At 34.7% G+C, this 15,027-nt stretch overlaps 1 protein-coding gene across 1 annotated transcript in view; it reads right to left on the reverse strand.

Moving 5' to 3' along the window:
• nek7 (NIMA-related kinase 7) overlaps window positions 1–15,027 on the reverse strand; it is a 119,647-nt gene that overhangs the window by 24,926 nt on the left and 79,694 nt on the right. The window contains exons 7-8 of the mRNA XM_056447599.1: window positions 13,998–14,105; window positions 2,335–2,429 (exon numbers count right to left, since the gene is read on the reverse strand). Coding sequence (XP_056303574.1) covers window positions 2,335–2,429; window positions 13,998–14,105 — 203 coding nt within the window. The remainder of the gene's footprint in view (window positions 1–2,334; window positions 2,430–13,997; window positions 14,106–15,027) is intronic.

Genomic DNA, 15,027 nt, shown 5'->3' on the forward strand with positions numbered 1-15,027 from the left:
CCTGTTTATGAGGAAACCAGGGCCAAAAGCACACAAAATGGCCACTTTTGAACAGAGACGTGTTACATAAGAACTCAAACTATCTACTGCCTTAAAGCGATAGCTCCAACCAAAATGACAATTCTGTCATTCTGAAAAACACTTTGAAATGTAAAAAACCTAAAATGTAACTCAACATTTACTTTAATTAGTCGATCTATTGTTTAAAATTAATGTTATGCAATTTATAATGGCTCTTTTGTTTGGGTGATATTAACCATTTCTTGTTTTATAACTCTTCAGGGTATATGCAGGAACCCTAAAGGTTATTTCAATATCTTTTTAAGTGCAACAGTCTCAAACTCAATTCCTGGAGGGCCGCAGCTCACCACAGTTCAGCTCCAACCACCTCCAACTCACACCTGCTTAACAGTCTCTAGTAGTCTTGAACACCTTGATCATTTGGATCATCTGTGTTTGATTAGGGTTGGAGCAAAACTCTGCAGAGCTGCGGCCCTCCAGGAATCCAGTTTGAGACCTATGTGTGTTTCCTTCAATTATTTTAAAATCAAGTAATGCACCCTTCATTCAAAAATCTCTGACTTTATGTATTTAATATAGCCTTTATACAGTATGTGTACTGTACAAAACTTGTCAGTAAAGAATGAAGGCAATATATATATATATATATATATATATATATATATATATATATATATATATATATATTTATAAAAATAACAATCGTTCATTAATCGCAATAGAGTTAAAATGTTCAAATAATTGAGATTTAGATTTTAGGCCAAATCGCTCAGCACTACTATGGCTTCACTATATGTGGAGAGCATCACATGATCTTTCGACATTTGTCGCAAATTACGTTACATCACCCGCCCCAGCCTGAACCAATCGTGTGAATCGAGCAGGCCGTTGTTAATATTAGGAGGAAAATAAATACTTGTATGCTTTTTTGGAGTCGAACACTTTGGAAAACGCTTGAACAATTTAAGACCTTGTAAAAACACCCCTTTCAATAGCTTTTAAGGGCCTTCATTTTCTCATAATTGATTTATCAACTTTTAATACTTTAAGATCCCGCAGACACCCTGCTCTAGAAACAAAAACCCAAAGATAAATTATAAATTATTGTAATTACAATTTCTTTACTTCTCATTCTAACATACACGCATAAGTGTGTCATTTCAAAATGATAAAGTATCCTAAAAACAATTCCTCAAGCATTTTTCAACTCTGAAAAGACCAAAACCTATAGTTAATCACTGAGATTCTTGACATTGCATTTATGACAACAAAAAGTAGCTACTGTATGTCTAATTTGTGAATGAATCATTCTTGAGTTATCATTTTAACTGTCAATGATTAATTCACAAATTGTCAGATTTAGTCGTCAACATCAACTCTGAATCAACGATCTAATTCCTGTTCACCCTAACATAAGCTTATTAATGAATAACAACTTCCTCAACGTAATTAAAAAATGATCTCATGTTTTCAAAAGACTTGGAATGGAGTCAAATTGACCTTTTTTAAGGTACGTTTTTAAACCTGACAGCCCCGGTTTACATTTACTTTTAGATCACATTTTATTGCTCAAAAGCAAAATGTACTTTTTGTGTCTCATAGACCAGTGTTTCCCATTCCTGTTCCTGGAGGCACACCAACAGTACATATTTTGGATGTCTCCCTTATCTGACCCATTCATTTCAGGTTTTGAAGTCTCTTCTAATGTTCTGCTAAGTTGATTCAGGTGTGTTTGATTAGGAAGAGATTGAAAACGTGTACTGTTGGTGTGCCTTCAGGAACAGGGTTGGGAAACACTGTCATAGACAACAGACAGACATATACCATAGGTTTAAAATCATCTGAAGGTAAATAAATGACAGCTTTTTTTGACCAACCTATATTTATAAGCTCCAAACGTTTAGCTCATGGCCCCAAAAAAACCCTGCTGGCCTTCTTGCAACTTCACTTTCAATTTAAACTGTGGACTAAAGAGAAAACTGCTGCTCGGAATCAAACGGATCTAAGTCTTCTACATCAAGAAGCGTACGCTATTAAAGCCTAATCAAAGCAGTCGGTATCATTTAGCAGCAAGAGCCGGACATGTTATTTAAAACACATGTAAATGTCATTCAAATTTCCTCATCGGCTTGGGAACATACTCCAGGTATCCTACCTCGGAGTACGAAACCATATTGTAATTTCGCCCCGGCAGACCGCGAGGTGTAGGATTGCGTCTCGCAAAAGGAGACAGAAGCTCGGGAAGAGTTTGGGAGGGCTGGGGTGTATAAACGGCAGGAGGAGGGTGTGATGGGATGGGTTTCTATACCTTACCTCATAGAGCAGGCAGCCTAGCGACCAGATGTCAGATTTGAAGTTATATCCGTTTTCGTGTATTCGCTCGGGAGACATGTAATATGGGGTGCCCACTGGAACAGAAAAAAAAGACAGATAGAGACAGACAGAGTGAGAGAGGGTTAGACCGTCTGGTTTGCAATGCGAGGAGTTCATCCATGGATGCTTCATTGACAAAGGTTTCAGACTGAGGAGTTTTAGACTAAAGAGAGGTTACTAACAACAAATGCAGCCATGCGTGTGTACAGTGTGGGGGAAACGCACAGCGGTTTGTACACCAAAGTTGAAAAGTTCAGGGTTTATTTTAAGAAATTTATAAACATTAGATTAAAAAAAAAATTAAAGTATTTACATTTAGAGATATTTATAATGTTAAGAAAATTATATTTAAGATTATTGATCTTTTTTGTACTTTCTATTAATTATTGAATGATTCTGGAAACAAAACTTATGTTTTCCACATTGTGTTCAATAAGAAATGTTTCTTAAGCATCAAATCAACTTATTTGAAAAAATTCTGAAGGAACATGTAACGCTGGGAATAATCGCTGATGAAAATTCATCACTGAATTACAAGAATGAGTTACAATTTTATAAAAATGCTGAAATGGATAACAGGTATTTAAACAGCAATAATAATATTTCAAAGAATTGTATTTGTGAAAGACTCATAAAATCCTCACAATCCAAACTTTTGAACAATAATGTACATTGACTGTAACAGACTGTAACAACTGCCTGCTCTACCAAATTATTGAGCATATTTTGACTGTTTTAAATAACTCTTAAAGTCATTTAAATTAATACTGTTCTAAATAATGGCTTGCACACACAGCATTAATAATTAAATAATTAAACAAACATAATTCTGTTGCACTACTACACTTGATTTTACTTTTATTGTAAAAAAAAAAAAAACAATAATAAAACATGTTAAATGAGAATCTGAAATATTTTATGGCATACTTCAATAAATAAAGATGATTTAGTATTCAAAAATGTTCTATTTTGATGATGTTTTTAAATAAAATGGTCTTACACTTACACATATTTTCAGATTTTTTCATATGTAGTAAGTCCAGTACTTTTACCATAAACCTACCTATACAACATTTGGTAGAGGTTGATATTTTAGAAATTATGGGATGTGTGTAAAAATTCATTGAGATGTTAACTAGCAAACAGAAGTTAAGAAATGCAATGCAAAAATGTTTTTCTTGGTGGGGTAGTTAAAGGGTTAAGCATCAAATCGACAAATCAGAATAATTTCTGAAGGAAAATGTTACACTAGAGCGTGATAAATTCATCATTGAACTACAAGAATAAGTTACAATTTTAAAAATGCTGAAATGGATAACAGTTATTTAAACAGCAATAATAATATTTCAAAGAATTGTATTTGTGAAAGCCTCACAACCCAAACGTTTTAACAGTAATGTATATCGAGAGTAAAAATATGCATTAAAACAACAACTTTAAGGAATCGCAGAATATCGAAATACTGAAATCAATAACCGTTATTTAAATAATAATAATAATAAGCATAATTCAAAGTATTGTATTTGTAAAACATTTCTAAAGAATCCTTACAACCCAAAGTTTTGAACAATAATGTATATCGTCAGTAAAAGTATAAATAAAAACATAAACTTTTTAATGAATAACAAAATATCAGGGCGATGTTTAAGAAATTGTATGATTAAATAAACATTTATGGATTATAAATGTCAAAATGCATAACATTTCAATATAAACAAATACATACAATTCTGAATAAAAAAATGTAAAGCACATAATACATCATCATAACAAAACTAAATATTAAGAACTCCTTGTGAAATGGACTAAAAATGTTGTATTTTGCATGCCAGGCCAGTAGGTGGCGATGTCACTTTGTAAGAAAAACTACTCATCTATAGGCATATGGTCCTGTAGTTCACTATCCGCTTGTTAGGTGGTGACATATGAATACTGTTTACGGGTCCAAGCCGCTACTTATTTGAATTGAGAAAATATTCGTTTATTCCTTAGTGAATTTTAAGTCATGGTGTACCCAATAGTCTCTGGACTTGCTACATCACAGACAACAAAATTATTTACAATAATTTATAAAAAATGTATCACATTCTGGCCATTGGATAATAGGCATGGATAACGATTTTGATTTTTAAAAGTATTACACCACTTTTTAACAATTATGATTGCCATTTGTTTAGTCTCCCCATTCAGTTTGATAGAGCGCTTGGAGCCGGCAGCTGCTTCGCATGACATCACACTTTAAAAGCAGATAATTGTCAAGTGCTCTCACATGACTATAGACTAATCATGTACATTATATGTAAATGAGGTAAAAGTTTTCACAAAATACTTGTTTTTGTAGTTTCATAATAGTATAATTTGCAAAACAATGCACTTTGAAATGCTTTAGCACCCCAAAATGCCAATGTTGTTTTGTTAATATTAATAAAAATAAATAATAACTAAATAAAAGAGTTGAGGTTTACTCAAAGATTCTTGATACTCCTCAAATTACATCATTTCACGAAAACCCAAATGAGAAACACAGAAGTAAGCGTCTTTTTGTTTGAGAAACCATTTTAAAATTAGTTTCAGAACAACAATGCTTCAACTACTTAAAATTTTACTTCAATAAACTTAACATTTAGACATTACATATCTACATATCTAAAATACAAGAAAAAAACTTAAGCAAAGAATACAATCTGCAGTAACATAACACAAAAATGCTAATGAACTCACAATTATATAAAGCCACATTGAGTTTTGATCTATGAGAGAGGGGGAAAAAAATCCTGCGCAATATGGGAACAGTAATGGCTAGACGTTCAGATTATGAGCTGTAGAACAACTTTTACAGATGGAGACAAGAGTGCTGTGAATGTTCATGAATGCATGTAGGTGGGTGGTTTCTAGAGCTGCTTTCAGTCTGCATGTATGTGTATTTGGGGAATGAAATTCTCAGCTTACATACACAGAGATTTAAAGCCTCGCATTCACCTCTCATTACAAAACAACCTCAATGATTTACAACAGGAGCCATTCAACATGCCCGAATGAAACTTTCATCAATTCGCTCTTGTCTCCAACTCTTGTACATTGGATTTTCTTTGAAATGCGATAAAACCAAAACAGCCACTGTTATAAATCCGTCCATACAGTGTTTGGTTCCACCAATCTGATTTCAATTGTGTAACTGTTAATGAGTGACAGTCAACCACCAATATATACTAGTTTGTTTACCTATAAACTTGTACATTACTCCTATAAAGTTAATTGACTTATTTTAATATTCAAAATTTAACCAATAGAATGAAGTGTGGGCGTGGCCATCAGTGTTCTCGACCAATGGAGGACATGTGGAAATGTTTGGGCAACCTGCCAAAGGTAAACACCGATTACATGCCATGATGTGGCACATGTTGGAAGGCATTGAGAATCGCACCGTGACAGACGAGAGACTGAGCAAAGCGTCAGGTCACTTAGTCTGTGGCCCTGCAAAGAATTGTGGGTAATTGGCAGTGACTAATAGCCATCAGGCAGAAGAGCGGGACCCAAGAGGCCAGTCAAACTCCCCACGCTGTACTCCCTGAAGCCGTGACAAGCTCCTTACTGCTCAGCGACTGTGGCCAACCAGCCAGCCACCGTGAAAGATTGATGATGAAAAGAGGGAGGGGTAAAAAGGAAAAAAAAAACAGAGTAAAAAAAACATTCTGACAAATGCTCGCAGTTTACAAAAGTTTAGCCCTGGCACAAACAGCTCAGATCTGACAAAGCGTTAAGAAGTCTCAGGTGGCGAGAACAAGAGCCAAAGCGAAACGTCTCAACATCGAACGGCGTCGGTATGGTTGGGCGGGTGGAGGGGCTGAGGTTGAAACACTTGCTGGGAAAAACACAAGCAAAAAAAAAAAAAAAGGCATGGCCCTTCCCTCCTACTGTCTCACCCTATGATGCAATCAGTGTGTCAAACCGTCCGACATTAAAGGAATTTTCTATTATCACAGAGGAAAGCCACACAGTAACAGTAGGGTTGAGAAATCTGACTGGTCAGTATTATCTGATGTCATCAGGCATTTATAACTAGGGATGAACTAGATGAAATAAATGAGACTAATGAACTAGATGAAATAAATGAATTAAATAAAACTCAATTGTCTATAGGGATTTTAGGAAAACTACATTTACCTGTACATTTTAAAACTGTACATTTACCTGTATCAATAAATGATTTGCTTTTGAAGATTAAGTAAATGTGATGTGACAGCATAGCTCATTTAAACGTTAACTATACAAGATACTATACTATACTATATTGGCATGTACAGTTAAACATAAAACCAATGTATTCACTTTTATTATATATTAAAAAGCCACACACATAAATATAAATATCCCCTAAATTTATCTGCAAAGCTGCAATGATTTTCTGTGCCATTTGAACCACTAACCCATCTGCCGCTAGTCAACAACACAAATCGCCCCGCCCCCAAACTCAAGTTATTGGTCTAGCCAGTGCAGAGAATGTCAATGTTTTGAAAACGTCACTGCGCTATTTTTTTGTTAGAGTGACCATGAAGCAAATCAAGTAGAATCTAGGGATGCACGATATTGGAAAAAACTAATATCGCAATACTTTCATTCACTGCCATAAATATTGCGATATGAATGCAATTTCACCAGATGACCAGAATAGCTTGTAAAGAATTCATGATTTTAGATCAATTGGTATGATTCTGTAGGGGAGCGTATCTGGATTAAATATCATTTTAAAAATGACAAGCATAGTTAAGCGCAACAAACAAAAGATGTTTAAAAAAGCATTTATTATTTTCTGGAGAGTCAAACAGTATTCAGAAGCAGAAATTAAATAATCACTGTATAATAATAATAATAATTATATTAATAATAATAATAATAATAATAACACAAGAGCTGGGCTGATAAATGATATATCGAATCGCGATAAAATTTACGACAATAACAAAGACAACAACAAAGCTCTGGACGTTTTTACTCTATAAAGATCTAAGAGACAATCACACAACAGAAATGTGCAAAAATGGCAATCTAAAAGGGTGTTGATATTGAATTTTCGGCCACTAAGATGTAGAGATTCGAGATATATCGCATTTTTGAGATGTACCAAATTCGAAACATTTGAAATGCATCAAATTTTCAGTCACTGAGATGTAGTGATTCGAGATGTATCAATTTTTCAGCCACTAAAAATTTAGTGTCTGGAAATATGTTATGCAATTTAATGTACCCTCTAATTTTAGTGGCTTCAGTCATTGTTGGGGTAGTCTTTTAAATCTGGAAACTTGTATCAACATATATATCCTTATCATTCGATATGGGAAATAATTATAGAGACTGCATTTTTGCCATATCGCCCAGCTCTAAATAACACTATCATTTTAACTGAGTAAGAAATTATATAATGTTTAATTACTCATTAAGCTACAAATGTTTAATGTATTGTGCCCAAATGGCTCAAGTTTGCTTCAAATTCTTACAGTCAGGCTTTAAAACACATGCAAATAATAAACGTTTACTCTCAAGTCCAAATTAGAAATTATTCCACTACATTGTAACTAATGTCTAGTCAACTATAATCCCAACTACATTGCAGATGCCTGTGATGTGACTATTGCAGACTCGCACATCGATGCTGAAACGATATATTGTGCAGCCCTAGTAGAATCTGACCCCCTTCATCATGTATATGTTCAACCAAAATAAAAGTTTTAATTGGTCAAAGTTGTGCCATTTCAATGGAGTGCCTCAAAATCTAGAAACTTGAAAGAGATCATCCCCTTTCATGCTAATAGTTTCATAAAAGCTTGCACTACAGAGCAACTACTCCGGCAGCACGTCAAATTAAGAGTGCATTATTTATTCATGCAAATAAATCAGAAGTCGTTGTGGGACTCATTCCCATTATTATGAATTGTTATGAAATTACGATGCATTTTTTTTCTTGAGAAACGTTCAGAAAGAAGAGATTACTGCAGGCTCTCAGTGGTACGCTAATTACGTGGAAATCCACAAACACGCTTAATTACAAAAGAAGACGAGTAAACTGCGAAGTGAGGGATTAAAAGAAAAACCCTGTTTGGTCCTGTTAACTCCTCAGACCTCTGATTCACAACGGCTCTGCCGTCACCTCAAAACCCTTAAATGAGATGCTAGCACGTAATTAGCACCACTCTCTGCGTTGATTGTAGAATACGAGGGTTTTGGGATTAGCTCACTTTTCCTAATTTTAATTATCCATTACATTGTTATTTCTTTCCCCGACTTTCTTTTGTTCCAACTTCCCCTCAGAAAGCCGCTCTTTCAGTTTGCCACCCTGCTTAATTTAAAGGCTAGGAAGCCTCTGGCGGAAACTGTAAAGAAGAGCTATCTTTCCTTTTCTTTCAGTCTTGCGCTTTGTTTGTATCTGTGGGCTGCAGAGCCACTCGGAGACGGAGTTAAAAGGCTAGGGCTCGGCTTCTTAAGAGAAGAATTGACAGCCGTGGAACGGCACTTCCCAGACCTCCATCCAACGTGCATCCCAGAGTTCTACCGTGGTGGTTTGTCTCATTACAGGATGAACTGTCAACCCCCAAACCGTACCGAAGCAACCCTGCACCCTCCACCCTAAACCGCCCCCATGCAGAGTGAGAAACGTAGAGGGGGAGAGGTGGAGCGATTGCGAGGAGCCAGAAAGAAGGAGAACGGGGAAGCTTTGGTCTGCCCGCCCTGAGGGAGACACAGATCGAAGGTCTCTTTGCCCATGGGTGAATTTAACCTGCCATGTAGACACTCATGAATTTCATACCCAGTCACGGCTCAACCTTCAGCCTTCGTATGGAGAGCCCGAGCCTACGGGACAGGTGACAGAGAACCAACCGCAGGAGACCATCTCCTGCACACACACACACATACATGTGTGCTGTACCTACCTGGGCATCTTTATGCTCGTTTGTACATTCCTACTGTCAATACTAAAACATCCCGAGAGAAGAATTCCAGGCGCTCAGATAAATAAATAAGCAGGCAGGAAGGAAGCTAGCTAGATAACTCTACAAAAGACAAGTGCGACTGTGGTGGTATGATTCGCCGATGCATTAACGGTTATAAATCATGTTGGGGTCCTAAAAAAGCCTTGTTAGGGATCCCTAACATGGCAGTCTGTAAATGATACCGTGTGGCAGCGGCCCCAGGAGCAGGTGCGAATGGATGATGTGGATCCACCGGCTCCTCCATTCCCCAGGTGACGCAGGCACCATTAAGACATGATTAAGGACAGCCCTGATTAAGCCCTTGCGGAGACTGTAGCTCATCCTGGAGGAGCCGGACTTCAAAACAAGAAGTATCCTGTAGAGGGCGCTGTGAGTTCAGGCTTTTAGCATGCATGTGTTTCCTGACTCACAGTGGCTGTTTGCAGTGGAGGTGAACGCTGGAAGCTTGCAATGTAAGGCACGCTGTGAACCCGAGGTTATTTCTAGACACTTGCAAAACATCATCTGTGTTTTTTCTTATTTACACCGACATCATACTCATCACCGCGCTGACATAAAACATAATTCTATACTCCTACACACTGAGACTTCTTTACATATGCGTATTGCATTTATATTCCATTTGTGAATACAAGACAATAGGTAAATCTATTCTTGTGTGCTAATTGTGCTGTGCTTACTGTAACCTGTCAGCAACAGCCTAATAATTGCAGATGCAGAAACTTGGATCAATTGGATCAAAATTATCATATTAATGCTGCAATGCATTTGCACAATCAATAATGAAAATATGAGTTGAACATGGCCGAACAAAATTGACCAGTTTTTGCTAAAACAGGTCTCTAGAATACTTTTAACACTAGATAAGTGACAGATGGCCAATATTAATATTGTTACAGACAGTCTGTTGAGTGAATATACAGTGTAATAATGCACTAAAAACTTAGTATGGTTTGCTAAAATTTGTCCATCCAACTAAAATGAGATAATACATGAAATAAAATGCAAATTAGGTTCAAAATTAAATTAAAAATACTTTTATCTCATTAATATACCAAAAAAAGATTAACTTTTGGTATGAAATGACATATTTCTTTTAATATTTAGGTCGTATTTAAGAGTGTTTGAAGATTTTGATGGTTATTTAAAAGATAATTTAAGCGAATTAGTATAAATGATAAGAGTTGGCGTAAATGATGCGAGTAAGCATAAATCATAGTAAAGGTAATTTAAATGTAAATAAATAAGGTGATAGCCATTATGTTTCCTCTACAGGGATTAAGCATGGGCTGTTATGATAACCTTTAAAAAAAAAAAAATCACGGTTTCACGTTATTGTCATTGCTGCTCCAAAACAAGTTTTTTTTAAAGGTCTGGGTAAAAAAACAACAATTTTTCCCCCATTGAACACACAATATATTTCATTTTCAGAAACATTTAAAATATTTTGGACCAGTAGCTTTTGATGTGGAGGATCCTTTGCTGCTGGAGATACTGTTGCCCAAAAAACTAAATACAATTGTTATGAAAAACATGTTAAAAAATTAAATAAAATAAATAACCTTACATATACCTTTGGAACGGTATAATAGAAAACTTTGGCAGTTTTGAAACCTTGACTTTTCTAAACGGCGGTAAACCTTCAAACTGGATATCATCCCATGCTTAATAAGGATACAATGATTCACCGTGAATCGGTTAAAAATCGATTAAATATGTGACAATTTAAATCGGTAGAAATGTTGAATGAATCGTGATACATTTTTTTAACAGAGGGAGCGCTGTGTTTACAGGCGCAAGCTCGCTTTACCTGTACATCAGCAGCGAGCAAGAGGTGAGGCGGCAGAGTAAAATGACAGTGGTGAAGTGTGCCAGACAAACACAAACTGTGTGCAAATACTGCGAAAATACGTTTACTTACCCTAACAGAACAACGAATATGATGCACATAAACCATCAGCAAAGTGAAAAACTACTGTCACAGACATCTATATGCAAAAAAAAAAATTGTAATAAGCCAAACGACAGGGAGCGGATGATTTATAGCTCTGCTTGCTCCGACGAGTGCTACGGAGATCACACGGTTCATTAGTGTTTTCATAGCGAATGTATGAAGATGTTTTTCAGACTGAAAGAGAAAGTTGTGCTGTTACAGAAGCAGGTATTAGATTATTTTTACTCTCACCTTTTCAAATTAGTTTATGCATAATTTAATAATTTGCTTATTATTATTGAATATTTATGTTCAAGATCATCTCTTCTTAAATGCATCACACTGAATACTTATACAAATTATTATATAAGTAATATTAATTATTCACCTTCATAGTCCTGTTCAACTCCTGTCTCTATCCTACTATACAATTGGTAATTTTATAATCAGTATTTTATGCCAGTGGACTGTCCCCTGGAGCAGAGGGTCTATTGACCACCTCTGTACACACTGCTCTCTGGTTTAGGAAAGGCTTTTCTCTCCACACCAGCCATCTCAGTCCCAGAGAAAGAGTTTATCAGTAGGGGACATTGTAAATGTGCAAAGACCTCAGCTTATGCCAGAAAACACAGATATTCGGATATTTCTTTTAAAATATGTCAACTCCGAGCACAGTCACAGTTTTAGTTTGTTTATATTAAAGAGTCTTTGGTTTGTATTAATATTTAATTATTAATTTGGAATTTATTTGCTTTTAAAATAGCAATTTAGTTATGGCAGAAAATATACTATTTAGCAAAAATGTGCAGCATTTAAGAAAAAAATCAATTGCTCTCCACCTTAAATTAGTTTCAAATAATTTAGTTAAAAAATTGTGATTAAATCTTGAGATTGGTATCGTGAATTCTATCCAATCGAGAGTCAGTTGAATCGTTACATCCCTATTCCTCTATATTCATTCTTACTCCAAACATGAATTAACCGATTAACAGATTTATTAACCTCGCTTTAATTTGTCATGGTTAATTAATCGTAAAGACTTGTCAACATAGCGTTTCTGCACGGAACAAAACTGCTGCAACTACAAGTAATGCCAACTGTGAGCTAGTTTAAAGTTCCAAGCTTTAAATTAGCGACGGGCACGTAGCAGATGAGCGGCACGATGCGCTCATGCTTTCCAAACACACCTAGTTGAAAGAATGGCACGAGTGCATCACGAGTCACGTGGCAAGAACTGACCGATATACAAAATGCAAAACGAAAATACCAAACAATATTTTAATATAGTTGATTAAAAGTGCCTTTTAGACAGAGATTTAGCAGCCTTTGACAACATTTCTCTTTAAAAGGCAAATACTTTGCTAATATGATGCTTAGATTTACATTAGACAAATATTATGTTTTATTTATTCTTATTTATTTACTGTTATTATTTTTTAATGCATTTATTTATTTATGTATTTATGTATTTATTTATTTATTTATTTATTCTTATTTATTTGTTTATTCTTATTTATTTATTTATTTATTTATTTATTTATTTATTTATTTATGCATTTATGTATTTATGTATTTATTTATTCTTATCTATTTATTTATTTATTTATTTATTTATTTATTTATTTATGTATTTATTTATTTATGTATTTATTTATTCTTATTCATATATTTATTCTTATTCATATATTTATTCTTATTTGTTTATTTATTCTTATTTATATATTTATTTTTATTTATTTATTTATTTATTCTTATTTATTTATTTATGTATTTATTCATGTATTTATTTATTCTTATTTATTTATTTATTTATTCTTATTGATTTATTGATTTAATTACTTTCAGTGTAACATGATTTATTTTTAAAAGGTAAAGCGAAATGGACTGTTATTTATTTTTTATTTTATTTTTTTTGTGCTGTATTAGGTTACTGAGCAGCAATAAAATACTTTAAAACATAAGGAGTTATACTATACTAATAACTAGTAGTGTATTGAAATTAATGAATTAATAATGAATGCTTAATAATCGTGATAACCGTGAAACCATGATTAATCCTCAGACTATAATCGCTTAATCAAAATCTATAATCATTGCATCCCTAGTGTATCCTAATGTCTAATATCAAAGTGTATCAGAAAAGTGAAAAATGATCAAAGGATTCTCAATACTAAAATGTCACAAAAAGTCTGAGCATGATATGAAAAAGAGTAACAATTTGAACATCTATAAAGCAGAAAACAAGCTGTTAACAAATTTGTATACTTCTAAAATGAGGATTTTAAACAACGGGTTATCATGAATATAAGCTGTGTTAAAACCAGCACCTCCTCGGGCAACACTGAGAAAAAGTTGCTCTGTCACCATAGGGTGCCCTAGCCTAGCATCGGTAGCCATTCAAGATCCCATCCACATCCAGACATCATGTGTGCGCATGAGGGGTCACAGGGTCGAGGCAACAGGAAAGGCCAAACTGCTCAATGAAATGGATACAGCCGCTGGCACGCTTTGCTCTCAACTGGCCCCGGGGGCCGTCGGGAAGGCGCTTTTTTATAACGGACACATGGTTTTGCTCGCAGCCAGTCCTAATGAAACACATCCGGGCCCTACTGAGTAATTAAAGGCCCTTTCCGCTGCACTTAGAAAAGAAACAGACGAGTAGGTGTGGAGGGAGGAGAGCTCACCTAGAGAATGAGCTGCGGTTGTTTTGGAGCTGAAGAAGCGTCCCAAGCCCAGGTCGCCTAGTTTCACCACTCCAGTGGCTGTGATGAAGACGTTGGCGGGTTTGATGTCTGTGGAGAGACAATGTGAGTTTTAGTGAATGTTCAGCAGCAACATAAGAGATTCTGTGAGCTTCACATTTTCTCGAAGAGGTGGTGCAGTCTGCTGAATGAAAATGCGGTGAAATGACAGTTAACGCTGAGCTGGCTGTATTATTCTCTGACTTTACCTGTATACAAAAACATGATCAAATTTGGGCAAAATATAAAAAAAAAAAAAAAAAAAAAAAAAAAACAGAACAATCAGGAATTTTCAACATTTTCAAATTGGGCCCCAATATTTGAATTAGTAAATTGTTTAATATATAATTTCACAAAATATTTATATACGTTTACACCAGTAGCCTTGCAGTTAGCATGCTGACATAGAGTTAAAGTCCAAATTGTTAGCCCTAATTTGAATTTTGTGTTATTTATTTTTTAATTTCCAAAATTATTTTTAACAGAGCAAGGAATTTTTCACAGTATTTGCTGTAATATATTTTCTTCTGGAGAAAGTCTCATTTATTTTATTTTGGCTAAAATAAAAGCAGTTTTTAATTCTTTTAAACCATTTTAAGGTCAAAATTATTAGCCACTTTAAGCTAATTTTTTTTTGATAGTTTACAGAACAAACAATTGTTAAATAATAACTTGCCTAATTACCCATCATCATGCCTAGTTAAACTATTTAACCTAGTTATAGCTTTAAATGTCATTTTAAGCTGTATAGAAGTGTCTTGAAAATGTCTAGTAAAGTTTTATTTACTGTCATCATGGCAAAGATAAAATAAATCAGTTATTAGAAATGAGTTATTAAAACTGTTATGTTTAGAAATGTGTTGACAAAATCTTGTCTTCGTTAAACAGAAAATGGGGGAAAAATAAACGGTGGCTAATAATTCTGACTTCAACTGTAAAAAACAAACCGTCATGCAAATGTAAGGATAAAGAT

The sequence above is a fragment of the Danio aesculapii genome, chromosome 22 (assembly GCF_903798145.1).
Source record: "Danio aesculapii chromosome 22, fDanAes4.1, whole genome shotgun sequence".
Taxonomy (NCBI): Eukaryota; Metazoa; Chordata; class Actinopteri; order Cypriniformes; family Danionidae; genus Danio; species Danio aesculapii.